This window comes from Oncorhynchus mykiss, chromosome 16 (assembly GCF_057628025.1).
Source record: "Oncorhynchus mykiss isolate SJ-2025 chromosome 16, ASM5762802v1, whole genome shotgun sequence".
Lineage (NCBI taxonomy): Eukaryota > Metazoa > Chordata > Actinopteri > Salmoniformes > Salmonidae > Oncorhynchus > Oncorhynchus mykiss.
In genome coordinates, this window is record NC_143037.1 from 78,676,225 (window position 1) to 78,701,543 (window position 25,319).

Below are 25,319 nucleotides of genomic sequence, written 5' to 3' on the forward strand. Positions count from 1 at the left end.
TGCTCCAGTTTCAACAGTTCTGCCTGCGGCTAGGGAACCCTGACCTGTTCCCCGGACGTGCTACCTGTCCCAGACCTGCTGTTTTGGACTCTCTCTATCGCACCTGCTGTCTCTAACTCTGAATGATCGGCTATGAAAAGCCAACTGACATTTACTCCTGAGGTGCTGACCTGTTGCACCCTCTACAACCACTGTGATTATTAAGCCAGCAGCATACCACCCTGCATACCACTGCTGGCTTGCTTCTGAAGCTAAGCAGGGTTGGTCCTGGTCAGTCCTTGGATGGGAGACCAAATGCCGCTGGAAGTGGTGTTGGAGGGCCAGTAAGAGGCACTCTTTCCTCTGGTCTAAAGAAATATCCCAATGCCCCAGGGCAGTGATTGGGGACACTGCCCTGTGTAGGCTGCTGTCTTTCGGATGGGACGTTAAACGGGTGTCCTGACTCTCTGAGGTCATTAAAGATCCCATGGCACTTATCGTAAGAGTAGGGGTGTTAACCCCGGTGTCCTGGCTAAATTCCCAATCTGGCCCTCAAACCATCACGGTCACCTAATAATCCCCAGTTTACAATTGTCTCATTCATCCCCCTCCTCTCCCCTGTAACTATTCCCCAGGTCGTTGCTGTAAATGAGAATGTGTTCTCAGTCAACTTACCTGGTAAAATAACAGATAAATAAAAATTATTATTTGACCCTGCTGGTCATTTATGAACATTTGAACATCTTGGCCATGTTCTGTTATAATCTCCACCCGGCACAGCCAGAAGAGGTCTGGCCACCCCTCATAGCCTGGTTCCTCTCTAGGTTTCTTCCTAGGTTTTGGCCTTTCTAGGGAGTTTTTCCTAGCCACCGTGCTTCTACACCTGCAGTGCTTGCTGTTTGGGGTTTTAGGCTGGATTTCTGTACAGCACTTTGAGATATCAGCTGATGTAAGAAGGGCTTTATAAATACATTTGATTGATATCCAACCATTATACTAATTTAAAGCAATAGTTGTGTGTGTGGTCACTTACATTATACATGTTGGCACCGTTTTGACAAGTGTGGGGGACTCGTCTAGATAAATCAATCAATGGCACATCTTTGTTTTCATTGAATCTCTGTTTGGATATTTGTTAACAATTAAATTGGGGAAATGTTAGCTAAATTGAGGTGTGTGCTAATTATCATATTTTTCCTAGTTTGCTCATACATTACCTGATCCGAACATTTTGTTAGCGTGTTATACATTAGCTGATCAGAACATTTTGTTAGCGTGTTACACATTAGCTGATCAGAACATTTTGTTAGCGTGTTATACATTAGCTGATCAGAACATTTTGTTAGCGTGTTACACATTAGCTGATCAGAATGTTTTGTTAGCGTGTTATACATTAGCTGATCAGAACATTTTGTTAGCGTGTTATACATTAGCTGATCAGAACATTTTGTTAGCGTGTTACACATTAGCTGATCAGAATGTTTTGTTAGCGTGTTACACATTAGCTGATCAGAATGTTTTGTTAGCGTGTTACACATTAGCTGATCAGAATGTTTTGTTAGCGTGTTATACATTAGCTGATCAGAACATTTTGTTAGCGTGTTATACACGTGGATTTTTCTCTTCAGCCTGTCCTACTCCCTACCAGAATTCTGTGACTTTATAATCAATCAATGTGATTCTGTTTCACTGAATCTCTGTCTGTATGTTTGGTTAATTGATCTCTGCGCTGTCCCCTATTGCTGCCCATATGAGAACTTCGGTAGAAAATGTGTGATCAACAAACGTTATGAAAGTGGGGATGGATTTATTTTTAGTTGTTCCCCGTTTAAGATACCTTGATATTTAAACTATTTCCACTCTATTTCCACTCTTCATGTCTCTGTTATTCATGAGCTTATCTGCTATCTGTATAATGATCAACTCCATTTGGCCAAATAGGAGACATTCTGTCATTTGTTGGAGGTTATCAACTTTGATCAATTTACTTTTGTTTGACTTCCATTACAAAGTTTGAATGACTTGCCAACGCTATAGCCTACTCGGGTGTGGAGATAGCCTGCTGAAATGCGCTGAATTAATTGAGGAACATGATAATGCTTGGAATTTATGAACAGCCTGTTTCACAATTCACAACAATGTAATTGGTGATCAAAGTTTAAACTGAGAGCATTCTGCATCATTCAGTCCAGTCAACTCAGAGCATTCTGAATCATTCAGTCAACTCAGAGCATTCTGCATCATTCAGTCAACTCAGAGCATTCTGCATCATTCAGTCAACTCAGAGCATTCTGCATCATTCAGTCCAGTCAACTCAGAGCATTCTGAATTAAATGATTGTCTGCTGCTTAGCAACAATGGTGGAGGATGTTGGATACAGCTCTTTGGGTTCTCTGTCTCCCTCTCCCTCTGTATCTGTCTCTCTCTCTATCTCTCTCTCTCTGTCTGTCTCCCACTGTTTCTCTCTCTCTCTCTCTCTCTCTCTCTCTCTCTCTCTCTCTCTCAATATAACCCTTCCACCCCTCTAGAGGAGATAGTCCCTGCTATCTCGTCTCAGGCTGTAGTCCCTGATATCTCGTCTCAGGCTGTAGTCCCTGATATCTCGTCTCAGGCTGTAGTCCCTGATATCTCGTCTCAGGCTGTAGTCCCTGATATCTCGTCTCAGGCTGTAGTCCCTGATATCTCGTCTCAGGCTGTAGTCCCTGATTTCTCGTCTCAGGCCGTGGACCTGCTAAACAAGTTCGTGGTCTACCCCTTTCATCAGAGGATCAAGGCCCGACAGGTCAGCTACTAGAATGATCAACAACAACAAAAACGGTTTAAGGAAAACACAATATAACCTACTAAAAGCTACGTGATTGTATTGGTGACAAATATATATACATTATTATACTGCCACATATTTCAGTTGCACTTGATTTAGTTAGTCAGTCAGGTACAGTGAACTCAACGAACCAATAGAATAGTCCCAAAAGTACACACTCTAAGTTGAATCAAGCTCAGGTTAAACACTTTAATCAAATATTTTAAACAGTATTCAACCCAGGTCTGAAGAGAGGCCACACGCTCTATCTCACGCAATAACATAGCACACTATACACACACGTACACATGTGTTTTGTGTTGTAGATAGGTGGTAGTAGAGTAGCACACACTTAATATGTGGTGAAATCTGTTATAAATGTATTGTCATGTTTTTTTTTAATGTATTTATTTTATTTCACCTTTATTTAACCAGGTAGGATATTTGAGAACAAGTTCTCATTTACAATTGTGACCTGGCCAAGATAAAGCAAAGCAGTTCGACACATACAACGACACAGAGTTACACATGGAGTAAAACAAACATACAGTCGATAATACAGTAGAAAAATAAGTCTATATACAATGTGAGCAAATGAGGTGAGATAAGGGAGGTAAAGGCAAAAAAAAGGCCATATTGGCAAAGTAAATACAATATAGCAAGTAAAACACTGGAATGGTTGATTTGCAGTGGAAGAATGTGCAAAGGAGAGATAGAAATAATGGGGTGCAAAGGAGCAAAATAAATAAATAAATACAGTAGGGAAAGAGGTAGTTGTTTGGGCTAAATTATAGGTGGGCTATGTACAGGTGCAGTAATCTGTGAGCTGCTCTGACAGCTGGTGCTTAAAGCTAGTGAGGGAGATAAGTGTTCCCAGTTTCAGAGATTTTTGTAGTTCGTTCCAGTCATTGGCAGCAGAGAACTGGAAGGAGAGAAGAATTGGTTTTGGGGGTGACCAGAGAGATATACCTGCTGGAGCGCGTGCTACAGGTGGGTGCTGCTATGGTGACCAGTGAGCTGAGATAAGGGTTAGGGTCTTGTAGATGACATGCAGGGTCTTGTAGATGACATGGAGCCAGTGGGTTTGGCGACGAGTATGAAGCGAGGGCCAGCCAACGAGAGCGTACAGGTCGCAATGGTGGGTAGTACATGGGGCTTAGGTGACAAAAAGGATGGCACTGTGATAGACTGCATCCATTTTGGCTTGTAGTACAGTGTGCCACCCTTCCTCCATTTTGGCCTGCAGTACAGTGTACCACCATTCCTCCATTTTGGCCTGTAGTACAGTGTGCCACTCTTCCTCCATTTTGGCCTGCAGTACAGATGTACCACCCTTCCTCCATTTTGGCCTGCAGTACAGATGTACCACCCTTCCTCCATTTTGGCCTGTAATACAGTGTGCCACCTTTCCTCCATTTTGGCCTGCAGTACAGATGTACCACCCTTCCTCCATTTTGGCCTGCAGTACAGTGTGCCACTCTTCCTCCATTTTGGCCTGCAGTACAGTGTACCACCATTCCTCCATTTTGGCCTGCAGTACAGATGTACCACCCTTCCTCCATTTTGGCCTGTAGTACAGTGTGCCACCCTTCCTCCATTTTGGCCTGCAGTACAGATGCCGGATCTTAATTTGATCACTCTTTTGTCACAGATCATTTTCCTGAAGCATCAGGATTTTTTTTTAAACGAGCCAGTTCTCTTTCTCTCCATCGGAGGGCAGTCTAGTCATTGGGATCAGGGCTTGCTATAAAATTGATGTTATCTCTCGCACAAACACTATAGGCCAAGGTCCTACTACTGCAACATTCAAATGTACAACAATGTATCTGAAATGCAGCCAAGCACATCAACAACTGTTGTTAAATATAGCTTAATAACACAAGATAGATGTTGGTCTCCACTAGGCTATGACATAACAGTATTTAGTGTATCCTAAGGTTACGAATGAGCTGTCAAAATTGGGGAAGGCAGGAAGGCAGAATTTACCGCATATTGATGGTTTAACTGGACATCAGTTGGTGATAATCTAGTGCCGTTGATGGTTCCAATAGGTCCCTTTTGTTAATTGATTATATTCCAATAGGCTACATTTTGTAAGCTAACCGTTAGCCTATCAATAGTCACACAATGAAAGTTGTGAAAACACATAATAGGTTACTCCCTGGCTGAGTTTATGAGCTGATTTAGGCCATCAGCTGATTGACAGATAGGCCCACTAGAACAATACACTTTACTCCAGTGTGAATACTCTCCCGCGTTTTATAGTTGTTCGTTTTTACATATACACTACTGGTCCAAAGGTTTTACAACTCCTACTCATTCAAGGGTTTTTCTTTATTTTTGACAATTATCTACGTTGTAGAATAATAGTGAATACATCAAAACTATGAAATAACACATATGGAATCATGTAGTAAGCAAAAAAAGTGTTAAACAAATCAAAATATATTTTATATTTGAGATTCTTCAAAGTAGCCACCCTTTGCCTTGATGACAGCTTTGCACACTTTTGGCATTCTTTCAACCAGCTTCACCTGGAATGCTTTTCCAACAGTCTTGAAGGAATTCCCACATATGCTGAGCACTTGTTGGCTGCTTTTCCTTCACTCTGCAGTCCGACTCATCCCAATCCATCTCAATTTGGTTCAGGTCAGGGGATTGTGGAGGACAGGTCATCTGATGCAGCACTCTCCTTCTTGGTCAAATAGCCCTTACACAGCCTGGAGGTGTGTTGGGTCATTGTCTTGTTGAAAAACAAATGATAGTTAAGTGTGCCTTGAATTCTAAATAAATCACTGACAGCGTCACCAGCAAAGCACCTCCACACCATCACACCTCCTCCTCCATGCTTCACGGTGGGAACCACACATGTGGAGATCATCCGTTCACCTACTCTGTGTCTCACAAAGACATGGTGGTTGGAACCAAAAATCTCCCATTTGGACTCATCAGACCAAACATTTCCACTGGTCTAATGTCCATTGCTTGTGTTTCTTGGCCCAAGCAAGTCTCTTCTTATTATTGGTGTCCTTTAGTAGTGGTTTCTTTGCAGCAATTCAACCATGAAGGCCTGATTCACACAGTCTCCTCCGAACAGTTGATGTTGATGTGTCTGTTACTTGAACTCTGTGAAGCATTTATTTGGGCTGCAATTTCTGAGGCTGGTAACTCTAATGAACGTATCCTCAGCAGCAGAGGTAACTCTGGGTCTTCCTTTCCTGGGGCGGTCCTCATGAGAGACAGTTTCATCATAGCGCTTGATGGTTTTTGCGACTGCACTTGAAGAAACTTTCAACGTTCTTGAAATGTTCTGTATTGACTGACCTTCACGTCTTAAAGTAATGATGGACTGTTGTTTCTCTTTACTTATTTGAGCTGTTCTTGCCATAGTATGGACTTGGTCTTTTACCAAATAGAGCTATCTTCTGTATACCACCCCTACCTTGTCACAACACAACTGATTGGCTCAAACGCATTAAGAAGGAAAGAAATTCCACAAATTAACTTTTAACAAGGCACACATGTTAAATGAAATGCATTCCAGGTGACTACCTCATGAAGCTGGTTGAGAGAATGCCAAGAGTGTGCAAAGTTGTCATCAAGGCAACAGGCAATTTAAAGAATCTAAAATATGAAATATATTTTAATTTGTTTAACACTTTTTTGGTTACTACATGATTCCATATGTGTTATTTCATAGTTTTGATGTCTTCACTATTATACTACAATGTAGAAAATAGTGAAAATAATGAAAAACCCTTGAATGAGTAGGTGTTCTAAAACTTTTAACCAGTAGTGTATGTATAATTTGTGGAGGTGGGTAGTGTACGTACAGTACAGTGTGTTCTTAGTTTAAACCCCCCCTCCCTAGCCCACCACCACACCTCCCTCTCTGTCTGTACACTTTGGTTAACAACTGACCTTTGTACAGTTTCAGCTCTGCCTCTACTCTCACTATGGAAAAGGCATATCTCTCCGTATGATGGCAGAGTTTGGCTTGATTTGCATTGCTGCTCCCCAGTCAAACCTTTGCTTTGTACAGTTTCATTGGTTGAGTTCAGTAACAGTTTCATTGGTTGAGTTCAGTAACTGTTTCATTGGTTGAGTTCAGTAACAGTTTCATTGGTTGAGTTCAGTAACTGTTTCATTGGTTGAGTTCAGTAACTGTTTCATTGGTTGAGTTCAGTAACAGTTTCATTGGTTGAGTTCAGTAACAGTTTCATTGGTTGAGTTCAGTAACAGTTTCATTGGTTGAGTTCAGTAACAGTTTCATTGGTTGAGTTCAGTAACAGTTTCATTGGTTGAGTTCAGTAACAGTTTCATTGGTTGAGTTCAGTAACAGTTTCATTGCGAATCACCAAGTGTCTGTCTGTAACATTATGCTTGGATCACATGTTATTCTGGCCTGTATATTCTCACTTTTGACAATATTATTGACAGATCTGTGTATCATCAACACTGTAAAATGCAAAAAAGAGCATTGTACTACAAGTGTTGTAGTCTATGCATCTAGATATTTAACATACTGTATCAATGACATTTGTTGATCCTGGGGAGGCAGAGTAGCCTAGTGGTTAGAGCGTTGGACTAGAACCCGAAAGGTTGCAAGATCAAATCCTCGAGCTTGACAAGGTAAAAAAATCTGTCGTTCTGTCCCTGAACAAGGCACTTGTTCCCTGGTAGGCTGTCATTGTAAATCAGAATTTGTTCTTAACTGACCTGCCTAGTTAAATAAAGGTAAAATAAAAAACTGTGACTTCAGCATGTGTTTGTTTGTTTGAGAACACCAGTGAAATCATCAAGTTTTACTGTTGGTAATAAATGCTTTAAATCATTGTGGTTCTATAGTTCCACTGAGAGGTTTTGGTCTAACCTCTGTCTAACCTCTAACGTCTATCTAACATCTAACCTCTGTCTAACCTCTGTTCTATTCTCTATCTAACGTCTATCCTCTGTTCTAACCTCTATCTAACGTCTATCTAACCTCTGTCTAACCTCTGTCTAACGTCTAATCTCTGTCTAACCTCTAACGTCTAACCTCTATCTAATGTCTAACCGCTGTTCTAACCTCTATCTAACCTCTGTCTAACGTCTAATCTCTGTCTAACCTCTAACGTCTAACCTCTATCTAACGTCTAATCTCTGTCTAACCTCTAACGTCTAACCTCTATCTAACGTCTAACCTCTGTCTAACCTCTGTCTAACGTCTATCTAAAGTCTAACCTCTATCTAACGTCTAATCTACTATCTTGTCTCATTGCTACAACTCCCGTACACAGCGCGCGTCCAACCCGGAAGCCAGCCGCACCAATGTGTCGGAGGCTACACCGTGCACCCGGCAACCTTGGCTAGCGCGCACTGCGCCCGGCCCGCCACAGGAGTCGCTGGTGCGCGATGAGACAAGGAGATCCCTACCGACCAATCCCTCCCTAACCCGGACGACGCTAGGCCAATTGTGCGTCGCCCCACGGACCTCCCGGTCGCGGCCGGTTACGACAGAGCCTGGGCGGGGACCCAGGGACTCTGATGGCACAGCTGGCGCTGCAGTACAGCGCCCTTAACCACTGCGCCACCCGGGAGGCACGTCTAACCTCTGTTCTAACCTCTATCTAACGTCTAACCTCTGTCTAACTTCTATCTAACGTCTAACCTCTGTTCTAACCTCTATCTAACGTCTAACCTCTGTGCTAACATACAGTGCCTTGCGAAAGTATTCGGCCCCCTTGAACTTTGCGACCTTTTGCCACATTTCAGGCTTCAAACATAAAGATATAAAACTGTATTTTTTTGTGAAGAATCAACAACAAGTGGGACACAATCATGAAGTGGAACGACATTTATTGGATATTTCAAACTTTTTTAACAAATCAAAAACTGAAAAACTGGGCGTGCAAAATTATTCAGCCCCTTTACTTTCAGTGCAGCAAACTCTCTCCAGAAGTTCAGTGAGGATCTCTGAATGATCCAATGTTGACCTAAATGACTAATGATGATAAATACAATCCACCTGTGTGTAATCAAGTCTCCGTATAAATGCACCTGCACTGTGATAGTCTCAGAGGTCCGTTAAAAGCGCAGAGAGCATCATGAAGAACAAGGAACACACCAGGCAGGTCCGAGATACTGTTGTGAAGAAGTTTAAAGCCGGATTTGGATACAAAAAGATTTCCCAAGCTTTAAACATCCCAAGGAGCACTGTGCAAGCGATAATATTGAAATGGAAGGAGTATCAGACCATTGCAAATCTACCAAGACCTGGCCGTCCCTCTAAACTTTCAGCTCATACAAGGAGAAGACTGATCAGAGATGCAGCCAAGAGGCCCATGATCACTCTGGATGAACTGCAGAGATCTACAGCTGAGGTGGGAGACTCTGTCCATAGGACAACAATCAGTCGTATATTGCACAAATCTGGCCTTTATGGAAGAGTGGCAAGAAGAAAGCCATTTCTTAAAGATATCCATAAAAAGTGTTGTTTGGCAACAATGCAAAACGTTTTGTTTGGCGTAAAAGCAACACAGCTGAACACACCATCCCCACTGTCAAACATGGTGGTGGCAGCATCATGGTTTGGGCCTGCTTTTTTCTTCAGCAGGGACAGGGAAGATGGTTAAAATTGATGGGAAGATGGATGGAGCCAAATACAGGACCATTCTGGAAGAAAACCTGATGGAGTCTGCAAAAGACCTGAGACTGGGACGGAGATTTGTCTTCCAATAAGACAATGATCCAAAACATAAAGCAAAATCTACAATGGAATGGTTCAAAAATAAACATATTCAGGTGTTAGAATGGCCAAGTCAAAGTCCAGACCTGAATCCAATCGAGAATCTGTGGAAAGAACTGAAAACTGCTGTTTACAAATGCTCTCCATCCAACCTCACTGAGCTTGAGCTGTTTTGCAAGGAGGAATGGGGAAAAAATTCAGTCTCTCGATGTGCAAAACTGATAGAGACATACCCCAAGCGACTTACAGCTGTAATTGCAGCAAAAGGTGGCGCTACAAAGTATTAACTTAAGGGGGCTGAATAATTTTGCACGCCCAATTTTTCAGTTTTTGATTTGTTAAAAAAGTTTGAAATATCCAATAAATGTCGTTCCACTTCATGATTGTGTCCCACTTGTTGTTGATTCTTCACAAAAAAATACAGTTTTATATCTTTATGTTTGAAGCCTGAAATGTGGCAAAAGGTCGCAAAGTTCAAGGGGGCCGAATACTTTCGCAAGGCACTGTATGTTAGCACAGAGGTTAGACGTTAGATAGAGGTTAGAACAGAGGTTAGACGTTAGATAGAAGTTAGACAGAGGTTAGACGTTAGATAGAGGTTAGAACAGAGGTTAGACGTGCCTCCCGGGTGGCGCAGTGGTTAAGGGCGCTGTACTGCAGCGCCAGCTGTGCCATCAGAGTCCCTGGGTCCCCGCCCAGGCTCTGTCGTAACCGGCCGCGACCGGGAGGTCCGTGGGGCGACGCACAATTGGCCTAGCGTCGTCCGGGTTAGGGAGGGATTGGTCGGTAGGGATCTCCTTGTCTCATCGCGCACCAGCGACTCCTGTGGCGGGCCGGGCGCAGTGCGCGCTAGCCAAGGTTGCCGGGTGCACGGTGTAGCCTCCGACACATTGGTGCGGCTGGCTTCCGGGTTGGACGCGCGCTGTGTACGGGAGTTGTAGCAATGAGACAAGATAGTAGATTAGACGTTAGATAGAGGTTAGACTTTAGATAGACGTTAGACAGAGGTTAGACAGAGGTTAGACGTTAGATAGAGGTTAGACGTTAGAGGTTAGACAGAGATTAGACGTTAGATAGAGGTTAGACGTTAGAGGTTAGACAGAGATTAGACGTTAGACAGAGGTTAGATAGAGGTTAGAACAGCGGTTAGACATTAGATAGAGGTTAGACGTTAGAGGTTAGACAGAGATTAGACGTTAGACAGAGGTTAGACAGAGGTTAGATAGACGTTAGATAGAGGTTAGAACAGAGGATAGACGTTAGATAGAGAATAGAACATGTTTGAAGCCTGAAATGTGGCAAAAGGTCGCAAAGTTCAAGGGGGCCGAATACTTTCGCAAGGCACTGTATCTAACGTCTAACCTCTGTCTAACCTCTATCTAACGTCTAATCTCTGTCTAACCTCTATCTAATGTCTAACCGCTGTTCTAACCTCTATCTAACGTCTATCTCCTTACTGATCTAGTCACCCTGAGGAATCTAGAAAGTTTAGGGTATTGTGGTGCCTAACTGACACACGAGTAGTGGAAACAGTGTGTCTTTCACTGCCTGTCAGAGAAAGTAACTACGTGTCCTGTAGTTATACCCCATACCCCCTCCCCATACCCCCCCTCCCCTCCCCATACCCCCTCCCCTCCTCCCCTCCTCATACCCCCTCCTCCCCTCCCCTCTTCCCCTCCCCATACCCCCTCCCCTCCCCTCAACCCTAACCTCCGCCCGGTGTTAACCCTAGGCACCAGACGGTTTCTATTCCTCTACCATAGTGCCCTGGCTGTGCCAACCACATCTCCCACTCTTAGACTTGACTGATTCTTGCTCACAGAAGAAGAAAAAAAACTGATGAAAAGCAGAATTCGCCTCGACCAACACTCATCCTGATAGGTCCCTGTTCCAGACATCTAGTCTTCATGACCTGATCCAGAACAACTCTCTTTCTCTCTGCTATTCCTGAGGAGAGCATCACTGACCTGATCCAGAACAACTCTCTCTCTCTCTGCTATTCCTGAGGAGAGCATCACTGACCTGATCCAGAACAACTCTCTCTCTCTCTCTGCTATTCCTGAGGAGAGCATCATTGACCTGATCCAGAACAACTCTCTCTCTCTCTGCTATTCCTGAGGAGAGCATCATTGACCTGATCCAGAACAACTCTCTCTCTCTGCTATTCTTGAGGAGAGCATCACTGACCTGATAACAGTTTGATTCAGTGAGTAATATTTATTTGGTAACACGTTATATTAAATGTAATGGACACAGTGGCAAGTGTTAAAATACATTGACTTTCCTGGCAAAATGAAATGTGTAAACCACTATAAATGATTATAATAATTTCCCCTGTGTGCTGATCTTCAATGTAGATTCACTATGGATTTAGTTACTGATCTTCAATGTAGATTCACTATGGATTTAGTTACTGATCTTCAATGTAGATTCACTATGGATTTAGTTACTGATCTTCAATGTAGATTCACTATGGATTTAGTTACTGATCTTCAATGTAGATTCGCTATGGATTCATGCTCAATTAAGTATTATCTTCAAACAAGTCCTGGTCCAAGATCCTAGTATTTCCCTATCAATGTCAAGTAAAAGTAATTATCTGTTGTTTAAATACCTTTATGTATGACTTGTTTGGTTCATGATACTTTCATTTACATTGCCACGTAAGAATGTACTAACATACTGTATCATCATGACCCATCACGTAATTACTGTATCATCACGATCCATCACCTAATTACTGTATCATCACTATCCATCACTTAATTACGGCATCATCACGATCCATCACCTAATTACTGTATCATCACGATCCATCACCTAATTACTGTATCATCACGATCCATCACCTAATTACTGTATCATCACTATCCATCACTTAATTACGGCATCATCACGATCCATCACCTAATTACTGTATCATCACGATCCATCACCTAACATACTGTATCATCACGATCCATCACCTAATTACTGTATCATCACGATCCATCACCTAACATACTGTATCATCACGATCCATCACGTAATTACTGTATCATCACGATCCATCACCTAATTACTGTATCATCACGACCCATCACCTAACATACTGTATCATCACGATCCATCACCTAACATACTGTATCATCACGATCCATCACCTAATTACTGTATCATCACGATCCATCACCTAACATATTGTATCATCACGATCCATCACCTAACATACTGTATCATCACGATCCATCACCTAATTACTGTATCATCACGATCCATCACCTAACATACTGTATCATCACGATCCATCACGTAATTACTGTATCATCACGATCCATCACCTAATTACTGTATCATCACGACCCATCACCTAACATACTGTATCATCACGATCCATCACCGAACATACTGTATCATCACGATCCATCACCTAATTACTGTATCATCACGATCCATCACCTAACATACTGTATCATCACGATCCATCACCTAACATACTGTATCATCACGATCCATCACCTAATTACTGTATCATCACGATCCATCACCTAACATACTGTATCATCACGATCCATCACGTAATTACTGTATCATCACGATCCATCACCTAATTACTGTATCATCACGACCCATCACCTAACATACTGTATCATCACGATCCATCACCTAACATACTGTATCATCACGATCCATCACCTAATTACTGTATCATCACGATCCATCACCTAACATACTGTATCATCACGATCCATCACGTAATTACTGTATCATCACGATCCATCACCTAATTACTGTATCATCACGACCCATCACCTAACATACTGTATCATCACGATCCATCACCTAATTACTGTATCATCACGACCCATCACCTAACATACTGTATCATCACGATCCATCACCTAATTACTGTATCATCACGATCCATCACCTAATTACTGTATCATCACGACCCATCACCTAACATACTGTATCATCACGATCCATCACCTAATTACTGTATCATCACGATCCATCACCTAATTACTGTATCATCACGATCCATCACCTAATTACTGTATCATCCCGACCCATCACGTAATTACTGTATCATCACGATCCATCACCTAATTACTGTATCATCACGACCCATCACGTAATTACTGCATCATCACTATCCATCACTTAATTACTGCATCATCACGATCCATCACCTAATTACTGCATCATCACGACCCATCACCTAATTACTGCATCATCACGACCCATCACCTAATTACGGCATCATCACGATCCATCACCTAATTACGGCATCATCACGATCCATCACCTAATTACGGCATCATCACGATCCATCACCTAATTACGGCATCATCACGATCCAACACCTAATTACGGCATCATCACGATCCATCACCTAATTATGGCATCATCACGATCCATCACCTAATTACGGCATCATCACGATCCATCACCTAATTACGGCATCATCATGATCCATCACCTTATTACGGCATCATCACGATCCATCACGTAATTACTGCATCATCACGATCCATCACGTAATTACTGCATCATCACGATCCATCACCTAATTACTGCATCATCACGATCCATCACCTAATTACTGCATCATCACGACCCATCACGTAATTACTGCATCATCACAATCCATCACGTAATTACTGCATCATCACGACCCATCACCTAATTACTGCATCATCACGATCCATCACCTAATTACTGCATCATCACGACCCATCACCTAATTACTGCATCATCACAATCCATCACGTAATTACTGCATCATCACGATCCATCACTATTGACGATCACAAGCTATCTGCTAGTAGTGCCGTCCTCATTAACAGTCATCAGTGTAAGTGGCTAGTTCTGTAGGTCTGTATGAATGTAGTCAGATGTAATATACTGTCTCTCTCTATAGTACTACAGTAACATTGAATTGAATGATATGCAAGGTAGAGGCGCAACAGGGTAACGGTGTGCTCATCTCTCCGTCCCCTTAGTCTCCTCCACACCGATGGAGGGTTCTACAGAGCAACATTCTCGCTGGATGTCCCTTCCAGCCTTGCTCCCTCCTGAAGCCATGTTTAACTTTGCTACAGAGATCACCTCTCTAGACTCTGTCCAGTACCACAGGGCTACGGCCAGTCCAGACTCGCTCCAGCACCACAGGGCTACGGACATTCCAGACTCGCTCCAGTATCACTGGGCTAAGGCCAGTCAAGACTCGCTCCAGTATCACTGGGCTACGGCCAGTCCAGACTCTCTCCAGTACCACAGGGCTACGGCCATTCCAGACTTTCTCCAGTATCACAGGGCAAATGCCAGTCCAGACTCTGCTAAGGCCAGTCCAGACTCGCTCCAGTATCACTGGGCTAAGGCCAGTCCAGACTCGCTCCAGTATCACTGGGCTACGGCCAGTCCAGACTCTCTCCAGTACCACAGGGCTACGGCCATTCCAGACTCGCTCCAGTATCACAGGGCAAAGGCTAGTCCAGACTCTGCTAAGGCCAGTCCAGACTCGCTCCAGTATCACAGGGCTACGGCCAGTCCAGACTCGCTCCAGTATCACTGGGCTAAGGCCAGTCCAGACTCTGCTAAGGCCAGTCCAGACTTTGTTCAGTACCGCTGGGCTACTGCCAGTCCAGACTTTGCTAAGGCCAGTCCAGACTTTCTCCAGTGTCACTGGGCTAAGGCCAGTCCAGACTCTGCTAAGGCCAGTCCAGACTCTGTTCAGTACCACTGGGCTACGGCCTGTCCAGACTCGCTCCAGTATCACTGGGCTAAGGCCAGTCCAGACTCTGCTAAGGCCAGTCCAGACTCTGTCCAGTACCACAGGGCTAGGGCCAGTCTAGCCACAGACTTCCTGCACCAGCCGTACCACTCAGCTGAGTCTGACTTGGCCAGCCTGCCTTCCTGCATCTCCAGCAGCAGCCATAGTCGGTCTGCACCATCGTACGGACACAGCCCAGGTCAGTGGGGTATTTTAGATCTTCTGCCAGATGTACAGTGGGGAGAACAAGTATTTGATACACTGCCGATTTTGCAGGTTTTCCTATTTACAAAGCATGTAGAGGTCTGTAATTTGTATCGTAGGTACACTTCAACTGTGAGAGACGGAATCTAAAACAAAAATCCAGAAAATCACATTTGTATGATTTTTAAGTAATGCATTTGCATTTTATTGCATGACATAAGAATTTGATACATCAGAAAATCAGAACTTAATATTTGGTACAGAAACCTTTGTTTGCAATTACAGAGATCATACGTTTCCTGTAGTTCTTGACCAGGTTTGCACACACTGCAGCAGGGATTTTGGCCCACTCCTCCATACAGACCTTCTCCAGATCCTTCAGGTTTCGGGGCTGTCGCTGGGCAATACAGACTTTCAGCTCCCTCCCAACATTTTCTATTGGGTTCAGGTCTGGAGACTGGCTAGGCCACTCCAGGACCTTGAGATGCTTCTTACGGAGCCACTCCTTAGTTGCCCTGGCTGTGTGTTTTGGGTCATTGTCATGCTGGAAGACCCAGCCACGACCCATCTTCAATGCTCTTACTGAGGGAAGGAGGTTGTTGGCCAAGATCTCGTGATACATGGCCCCATCCATCCTCCCTTCAATACGGTGCAGTTGTCCTGTCCCCTTTGCAGAAAAGCATCCACAAAGAATGATGTTTCCACCTCCATGCTTTGCGGTTGGGATGGTGTTCTTGGGGTTGTACTCATCCTTCTTCTTCTTCCAAACACGGCGAGTGGAGTTTAGACCAAAAAGCTTTATTTTTGTCTCATCAGACCATATGACCTTCTCCCATTCCTCCTCTGGATCATCCAGATGGTCATTGGCAAACTTCAGATGGGCTTGGACATGCACTGGCTTGAGCAGGGGGACCTTGCGTGCGCTGCAGGATTTTAATCTATGACGGCGTAGTGTGTTACTAATGGTTTTCTTTGAGACTGTGGTCCCAGCTCTCTTCAGGTCATTGACCAGGTCCTGCCGTGTAGTTTTGGGCTGATCCCTCACCTTCCTCATGATCATTGATGCCCCACGAGGTGAGCTCTTGCATGGAGCCCCAGACCGAGGCTGATTGACCGTCATCTTGAACTTCTTCCATTTTCTAATAATTGCGCCAACAGTTGTTGCCTTCTCACTAAGCTGTTTGCCTATTGTCTTGTAGCCCATCCCACCCTTGTGCAGGTCTACAATTTTATCCCTGATGTACTTACACAGCTTTCTGGTCTCGGCCATTGTGGAGAGGTTGGAGTCTGTTTGATTGAGTGTGTGGACAGGTGTCTTTTGTACAGGTAACGGGTTCAAACAGGTGCAATTAATACAGGTAATGAGTGGAGAACAGGAGGGCTTCTTAAAGAAAAACTAACAGGTCTGTGAGAGACGGAATTCTGGTTGGTAGGTGATCAAATACTTATGTCATGCAATAAAATGCTAATTTTAATCATACAATGTGATTTTCTGGATTTTTGTTTTAGATTCCGTCTCTCACAGTTGAAGTGTACCTATGATAAAAATTACAGACCTCTACATGCTTTGTAAATAGGAAAACCTGCAAAATCGGCAGTGTATCAAATACTTGTTCTCCCCACTGTATATGGCTAGGACGTAATCAATTGAACACAATGGGTTTTTAATCATTGAAGTCGAACTGAAGTTTCTCCTAATCAGACGAGCAACACTAGCAACTCAGAGACTCACAGCTTCTTGTGTGGTTGTGTTCTAGTTCACCAGGTGTACTCTTCATCCTCCCACGTCAACGGTAGTGTCCAGTGGTTGGAGCAAAGGGGTTCTGGAGATCAGTCTCTCAGCTGCTCCTCTTCCTCCTGGTACAACAGCCCTTTCTCCACCACCACCACCACCTCCTCCTTCTCCTCCACAAACTCAATCTCGTCTCTGACCAACCCCAGGACCGAGCACTACTCCCGAGGGCACGGCTGTCAGGAAATCCAGAGGCTTCAGGAGGCCTTGAAGGGGGAGAGGCTGAGTCCCAGTGAGGACGGAGGTAGCAGTAGTTTCCTGACTCTGAACCCTGCACAAGGGGATGGGTACCCGCACTCTGCCCAGGCCTACGGTCACCCCTTGGGCTTCTACAGCAACTCCTGGGTGTCAGGTCAGGACTACAGCCCCGCCTCTCTTTGCTCCTCCCCTGGTGCTGGCATGTATCCCTCCTACTGCTACTCCCCCAAACTACAAAACAAAATCAACCTCTCCCCTCCAGGTGAGGTGACAGCTGTCTCACTCTCACTCTCTCTCTCTCTCTCTCGTTTTACACCAACATTGGACAAAAATACAAGAAATTAGCTTGCTTATGTAAACACAGCCTTAGAGGATGATTTGATGGTGTGGTTATGTCAGTTTCCATGTATCTCTCTCTCACTCTCTCTCCATCTCTCTCTCTCTCTCTCCATCTCTCTCTCTCTCCATCTCTCTCTCTCTCTCTCTCTCTCTCTCTCTCTCTCTCTCTCTCTCTCCGTCTCTCTCTCACTCACTCACTCACTCACTCACTCACTCACTCCCTCCCTGAAGTGAAGCGTGATCGATCATAATGACAGCTTTACCCTGAGACAAACACAACGTATAGATGAGAGCAGGGTGCACACGCAAACCTTCAGACAGCAAATGTATGCTTGAGGACTCTTCTAGACTTCACGGGTCAAAACTAACCTCCATCATAGATGAATTATAATGTTTGCTGCTATTAGACAGGTGAATTAAATATGAAAAGAAGTGGAGGGCTCTCAACCACAGTGAAAAGGAAAAGGTGCTCGTTCACTATTAAAATGTATAATTTAGTTCAAAGTTTGGCATTTCGAATGTGGCAGCATGTTTAGATCTAACATGCTACTCTCCCTGCTCCTGTGCCTCTGCCAGATGCCCGTGAGTGTGTGAACTGTGGTGGGACCGCCACCCCTCTGTGGCGTCGTGATGGGACAGGACACTACCTCTGTAACGCCTGTGACCACAAGATGAACAGCCAGAACAGACCTCTCACCAGACCCAAGAAGAGGCTGGTACGTTATTCACTGACAGCTGTGAATTTACTTCTCAAATGTTCCTCTCAAAGGTACTTATTGAAGAAAGTAATACAATACAATCTATTCCATTCTATTCTATTCTCCTCTCCTATCCTCTCCTCTCCTATCCTCTCCTCTCCTATCCTCTCCTCTCCTATTCTCCTCTCCTATTCTCCTCTCCTATTCTCCTATTATCCACTTCTCCTATTCTCCTATTCTCCTATTCTCCTATTCTCCTATTCTCCTATTCTCCTATTCTCCTCTCCTCTCCTCTCCTCTCCTCTCCTCTCCTCTCCACTCCTATTCTCCACTCCTCCTATTCTCCTCTCCTCTCCTCTCCTATTCTCCTATTCTCCTATTCTCCTATTCTCCTCTCCTCTCCTCTCCTCTCCTCTCCTCTCCTCTCCTCTCCTCTCCTCTCCTCTCCTCTCCTCTCCTCTCCTCTCCTCTCCTCTATTCTCCACTCCTATTCTCCACTCCTATTCTCCACTCCTCCTATTCTCCTCTCCTCTCCTATTCTCCTATTCTCCTATTCTCCTATTCTCCTATTCTCCTCTCCTCTCCTCTCCTCTCCTCTCCTCTCCTCTCCTCTCCTCTCCTCTCCTCTCCTCTATTCTCCACTCCTATTCTCCACTCCTATTCTCCTCTCCCTCTCCCTCTCCCGCTCCAGCTGTGATTTCCTAAGTTAACCACGTGTCCATTCCTCTCCCCATGCAGATGGTCAGTAAGAGTGCAGGGACCCATTGCTCCAACTGTCAGACTAGCACCACCACGCTGTGGAGACGTAATGTCAGTGGAAAGACAGTCTGTAACGCATGTGGACTCTACTACAAACTACACAACGTAGGATCTGCTCTCTGAATAGTCTCACAGCTTCTCATTCCATTAACACTACATAACCACCATTTTGAGTCAGTTGAATCGTTGAAAAATAGAGAGACGTGGCATATTGTAAGCCTTACTTTGAGACATTATCAAGGCTCATACATGCTTTTAACAAGTCATAAAGCATTATTCTTGCATGGCTTCAAGTAAAGTGTTACTAAAATGCCTCCTGATGATATCTAGTTCTGTGATCCTCTTCTCCCCATTGGATCAATACACATCATTTCCTTTGCTGTAGGCCGATACATTTCATCCTGTCCGTTCCTTTAGTGGAGTAGTCATACTAATGCCACTATTCCTCCGTTCTCCTCCTCAGATCAACAGACCGCTGACCATGAAGAAGGAAGGTACTCAGACACGGAAACGTAAGGCCTCCATTATGAACAACAGGGCCAAGCAGAAGACAGGTGTGTTAGAGGCTGGGTCTCTACCCTGACCTCTCCCTGTCCAGACTCCAGTCTTCTGACATGCCCGACCACACACACTGAGGACTACTACACACTGAGGACTACTACACACTGAGGACTACTACACACACTGAGGACTACTACACACTGAGGACTATTATACACACTGAGGACTACTATATACACTGAGGACTACTATACACACTGAGGACTACTACACACACTGAGGACTACTACACACACCGGGACTACTACACACACTGAGGACTACTACACACTGAGGAATACTACACACTGAGGACTACTACACACTGAGGAATACTACACACACTGAGGACTACTACACACTGAGGACTATTACACACACTGAGGACTACTACACACACTGAGGACTATTACATACTGAGGACTACTACACACTGAGGACTACTACACACACTGAGGACTATTACACACTGAGGACTACTACACACTGAGGACTACTACACACTGAGGACTACTACACACTGAGGACTACTACACACTGAGGACTACTACACACTGAGGACTATTACACACTGAGGACTACTACACACTGAGGACTACTACACACGGAGGAATACTACACACACTGAGGACTACTACACACTGAGGACTATTACACACACTGAGGACTACTACACACACTGAGGACTATTACATACTGAGGACTACTACACACTGAGGACTACTACACACACTGAGGACTATTACACACTGAGGACTACTACACACTGAGGACTACTACACACTGAGGACTACTACACACTGAGGACTACTACACACTGAGGACTACTACACACTGAGGACTATTACACACTGAGGACTACTACACACTGAGGACTACTACACACTGAGGACTACTACACACGGAGGACTACTACACACGGAGGACTACTACACACGGAGGACTACTACACACTGAGGACTACTACACACACTGAGGACTACTACACACTGAGGACTACTACACACTGAGGACTACTACACACTGAGGACTACTACACACGGAGGACTACTACACACGGAGGACTACTACACACTGAGGACTACTACACACTGAGGACTACTACACACACTGAGGACTACTACACACTGAGGACTTCTACACACTGAGGACTACTACACACACTGAGGACTATTATACACACTGAGGACTATTATACACACTGAGGACTACTATACACACTGAGGAATACTACACACACTGAGGACTACTACACACTGAGGACTATTACACACACTGAGGACTACTACACACACTGAGGACTATTACACACTGAGGACTACTACACACTGAGGACTACTACACACACTGAGGACTATTACACACTGAGGACTATTACACACTGAGGACTACTACACACTGAGGACTACTACACACTGAGGACTACTACACACTGAGGACTACTACACACTGAGGACTATTACACACTGAGGACTACTACACACTGAGGACTACTACACACTGAGGACTACTACACACTGAGGACTACTACACACTGAGGACTACTACACACTGAGGACTACTACACACTGAGGACTACTACGCACACTGAGGACTACTACACACACTGAGGACTACTACACACGGAGGACTACTACACACACTGAGGACTACTACACACTGAGGACTACTACACACGGAGGACTACTACACACTGAGGACTACTACACACGGAGGACTACTACACACTGAGGACTACTACACACTGAGGACTACTACACACTGAGGACTACTACACACTGAGGACTACTACACACGGAGGACTACTACACACTGAGGACTACTACACACTGAGGACTACTACACACGGAGGAAGACCTGAGGAGAATAGTTTGTAGGTGCTGAGCCATGATGCCTTTAAAAGATAATATGTTATGCTGTTGTCAGTGTTGTCAGGTAATGACTAATGAAGGATGATGTTTGTTTCTGTTTAAAAATGACTTTTTGTAATCCTGACCTCTTCTTTCTTAATGATCACATTCATCTGAATAAATACCTGTTAGAATACATGGTCTCTCTGTGAAGTTACTTTCAACTGTGAAACAGACTGAAACACTACACTCTAATGACCACGTTAAAATGTCTTAAAGTCTGTGGATGACTTTAGACATTGTAGTTGGGTTGCCCAGGCACCATTTTCATTAGAGTCTGTTCTATATTCATGTCTTTGTCTGAGAACAGCTTTGTTAAAGTTTCTCTGGCAAATAGTTTTATGCAAATTCAAAACGTAATTTTTTTTTTTTTATCTCTCCCCAATTTCGTACTATCCAATTGTTGTAGTAGCTACTATCTTGTCTCATCGCTACAACTCCCGTACGGGCTCGGGAGAGACTAAGATTGAAAGTCATGCGTCCTCCGATACACAACCCAACCAAGCCGTACTGCTTCTTAACACAGCGCGCATCCAACCCGGAAGCCAGCCGCACCAATGTGTCGGAGGCTACACCGTGCACCTGGCACCCTTGGTTAGCGCGCACTGCGCCCGGCCCGCCACAGGAGTCGCTGGTGCGCGATGAGACAAGGACATCCCTACCGACCAAGCCCTCCCTAACCCGGACGACGCTAGGCCAATTGTGCGTCGCCCCACAGACCTCCCGGTCGCGGCCGGTTACGACAGAGCCTGGGCGCGAACCCAGGGACTCTGATGGCCACGAAGCTCATCACTAAGCTAAGGACCCTGGGACTAGACACCTCCCTCTGCAACTGGATCCTGGACTTCCTGAAGAGCAGCCCCCAGGCGGTGAGGGTAGGCAACATCACCGCCTCCATGCTGATCCTCAACACGGGGGGACCCACAGGGGTGTGTGCTTAGTCCCCTGCTGTACTCCCTGTTCACCCTTCGACTGCGTGGCCACGCATTAGTCCAACACCATCATCAAGTTTGCTGACGACACGACGGTAGTAGGCCTTATCACCGGCGACAATGACTCAGCCTACAGGGAGGAGGTCAGGGACCTGACAGTGTGATGCCGGAACAACAACCTCTCCCTCTACGTCAGTAAGACCAAGGAGCTGATCATGGACTACAGGAAACAAGAACGCCCTCATCCACATCGACGGGAAACAAGACTGCCCTCATCCACATCGACGGGAAACAAGAACGCCCTCATCCACCTCGACGGGGAACAAGAACGCCCTCATCCACATCGACGGGGAACAAGAACGCCCTCATCCACACCGACAGGGCGGCAGTGGAGCGGGTCTAGAGCTTGAAGTTCCAAATCACTAAGGACTTAAAATGGTCCACGCACAGTCATGAAAAAGGTGGGACAGAGCCTTCTCCTACTCAGGAGGTTGAGAATGTTTGGCCCTCACATCCTCAAAACGTTTCTACAGCTGCACCATTGAGAGCATCTTGACTGGCTGCATCACCCTTTGGTATGGTAACAGCACCGCCCTCGATCGCATGGCGGTACAGAAGGTGGTGAGGACAGACCAGTACATCACTGGGGCCCAGTTCCCTGCCATCCAGGACCTCTATATCAGAGGGTAGTGAGGACAGCCCAGTACATCACTGGGGCCCAGCTCCCTGCCATCCAGGACCTCTATATCAGAAGGTGGTGAGGACAGACCAGTACATCACTGGGGCCCAGCTCCCTGCCATCCAGGACCTCTATATCAGAGGGTGGTGAGGACAGCCCAGTACATCACTGGGGCCCAGCTCCCTGCCATCCAGGACCTCTATATCAGAGGGTGGTGAGGACAGCCCAGTACATCACTGGGGCCCAGCTCCCTGCCATCCAGGACCTCTATATCAGAGGGTGGTGAGGACAGCCCAGTACATCACTGGGGCCCAGCTCCCTGCCATCCAGAACCTCTATATCAGAGGGTGGTGAGGACAGACCAGTACATCATCCCCACTGTCAAACTGTCAAAAGTTCATGATTGTGTCCCACTTGTTCTTGATTCTTCACAAAAAAATACAGTTTTATATCTTTATGTTTGAAGCCTGAAATGTGGCAAAAGGTCGCAAAGTTCAAGGGGGCCGAATACTTTTGCAAGGCACTGAATATCTACCTCCATCACTCCTCCTATACATATCTACCTCCATCACTCCAGTATCCCTGTCCCCTTCTCCCTATATATATCTATCTCCATCACTCCTCCTATACATATCTACCTCCATCACTCCAGTATCCCTGTCCCCTTCTCCCTATACATATCTACCTCCATCACTCCTCCTATACATATCTACCTCCTTCACTCCAGTATCCCTGTCACCTTCCCCCTATACATATCTACCTCCATCACTCCAGTATCCCTGTCTCCTTCCCCCTATATATATCTACCTCCATCACTCCAGTATCCCTGTCTCCTTCTCCCTATACATATCTACCTCCATCACTCCAGTATCCCTGTCACCTTCCCCCTATACATATCTACCTCCATCACTCCAGTATCCCTGTCTCCTTCTCTCTATACATATCTACCTCCATCACTCCAGTATCCCTGTCTCCTTCTCTCTATACATATCTACCTCCATCACTCCAGTATCCCTGTCTCCTTCTCTCTATACATATCTACCTCCATCACTCCAGTATCCCTGTCTCCTTCTCTCTATACATATCTATCTCCATCACTCCAGTATCCCTGTCTCCTTCTCTCTATACATATCTATCTCCATCACTCCAGTATCCCTGTCTCCTTCTCTCTATACATATCTATCTCCATCACTCCAGTATCCCTGTCTCCTTCTCTCTATACATATCTACCTCCATCACTCCAGTATCCCTGTCTCCTTCCCCCTATACATATCTACCTCCATCACTCCAGTATCCCTGTCTCCTTCCCCCTATACATATCTACCTCCATCACTCTAGTATCCCTGTCTCCTTCTCTCTATACATATCTATCTCCATCACTCTAGTATCCCTGTCTCCTTCTCTCTATACATATCTATCTCCATCACTCTAGTATCCCTGTACATTGTTAATATGGTACTGGTACTGACCCTGTATATAGTATATTTTCTTACTTTCTCGCATTCTGCTTATTTCTTATTTTTATTTCTCGTGTGTTTCTGTTCTACCTTACGTGATTTTTAGTGCTACATTTGATATTGATTACTGCATTGTTGGGTTTAGAGTTGGAAAGAAAGGCATTTCACTGTACTTGTGCACTTGACATTAAAACTTGAACCTTAGAATTAAGAATTATAATTCTAGAATTAGAATACTAGCATTAGAATACTAGAATTAGAATACTAGAATGAACATGAACCTTCTTATGATGGGATGAAGGTCAGCCATATTGGTCAGGGAGTTGGTCAACCATGGTTTGCCAGTGCTGTGATCAGTGGCGATTTTAGCATGTACACCTTGGTGGGGCAAACTCCCCAAATATTTGGGGGATGCATGCCAGCAAAGCCACTACACAACAAAGCAAAACACAACACTAAACAATACATTAATTGCACTATAACGGTGACGAATGGTGCCCACAAACTGTTAGGGCCTACATAAAGCTGTCCCATCAGCAGTCCCACA

At 44.8% G+C, this 25,319-nt stretch overlaps 1 protein-coding gene and 1 long non-coding RNA gene across 2 annotated transcripts in view; one reads left to right on the forward strand and one right to left on the reverse strand.

Annotated features, from left to right (window-relative positions):
- The window catches only part of LOC149977354 (uncharacterized), a 460,718-nt gene extending 436,706 nt beyond the window's left edge, over positions 1-24,012 (reverse strand). Inside the window, exon 1 of the long non-coding RNA XR_016487559.1 lies at positions 23,954-24,012. This is a non-coding gene — a long non-coding RNA (uncharacterized LOC149977354). The remainder of the gene's footprint in view (positions 1-23,953) is intronic.
- LOC118939467 (uncharacterized) lies at positions 14,575-19,837 on the forward strand. Its single transcript, XM_036945805.2, has 5 exons — positions 14,575-15,463; positions 17,226-17,720; positions 18,374-18,513; positions 19,234-19,359; positions 19,718-19,837. Exons 1-5 carry the CDS (start codon positions 14,575-14,577, stop codon positions 19,835-19,837), a joined length of 1,770 nt encoding a protein of 589 aa, XP_036801700.2.
- Positions 24,013-25,319: the final 1,307 nt, after the last annotated feature.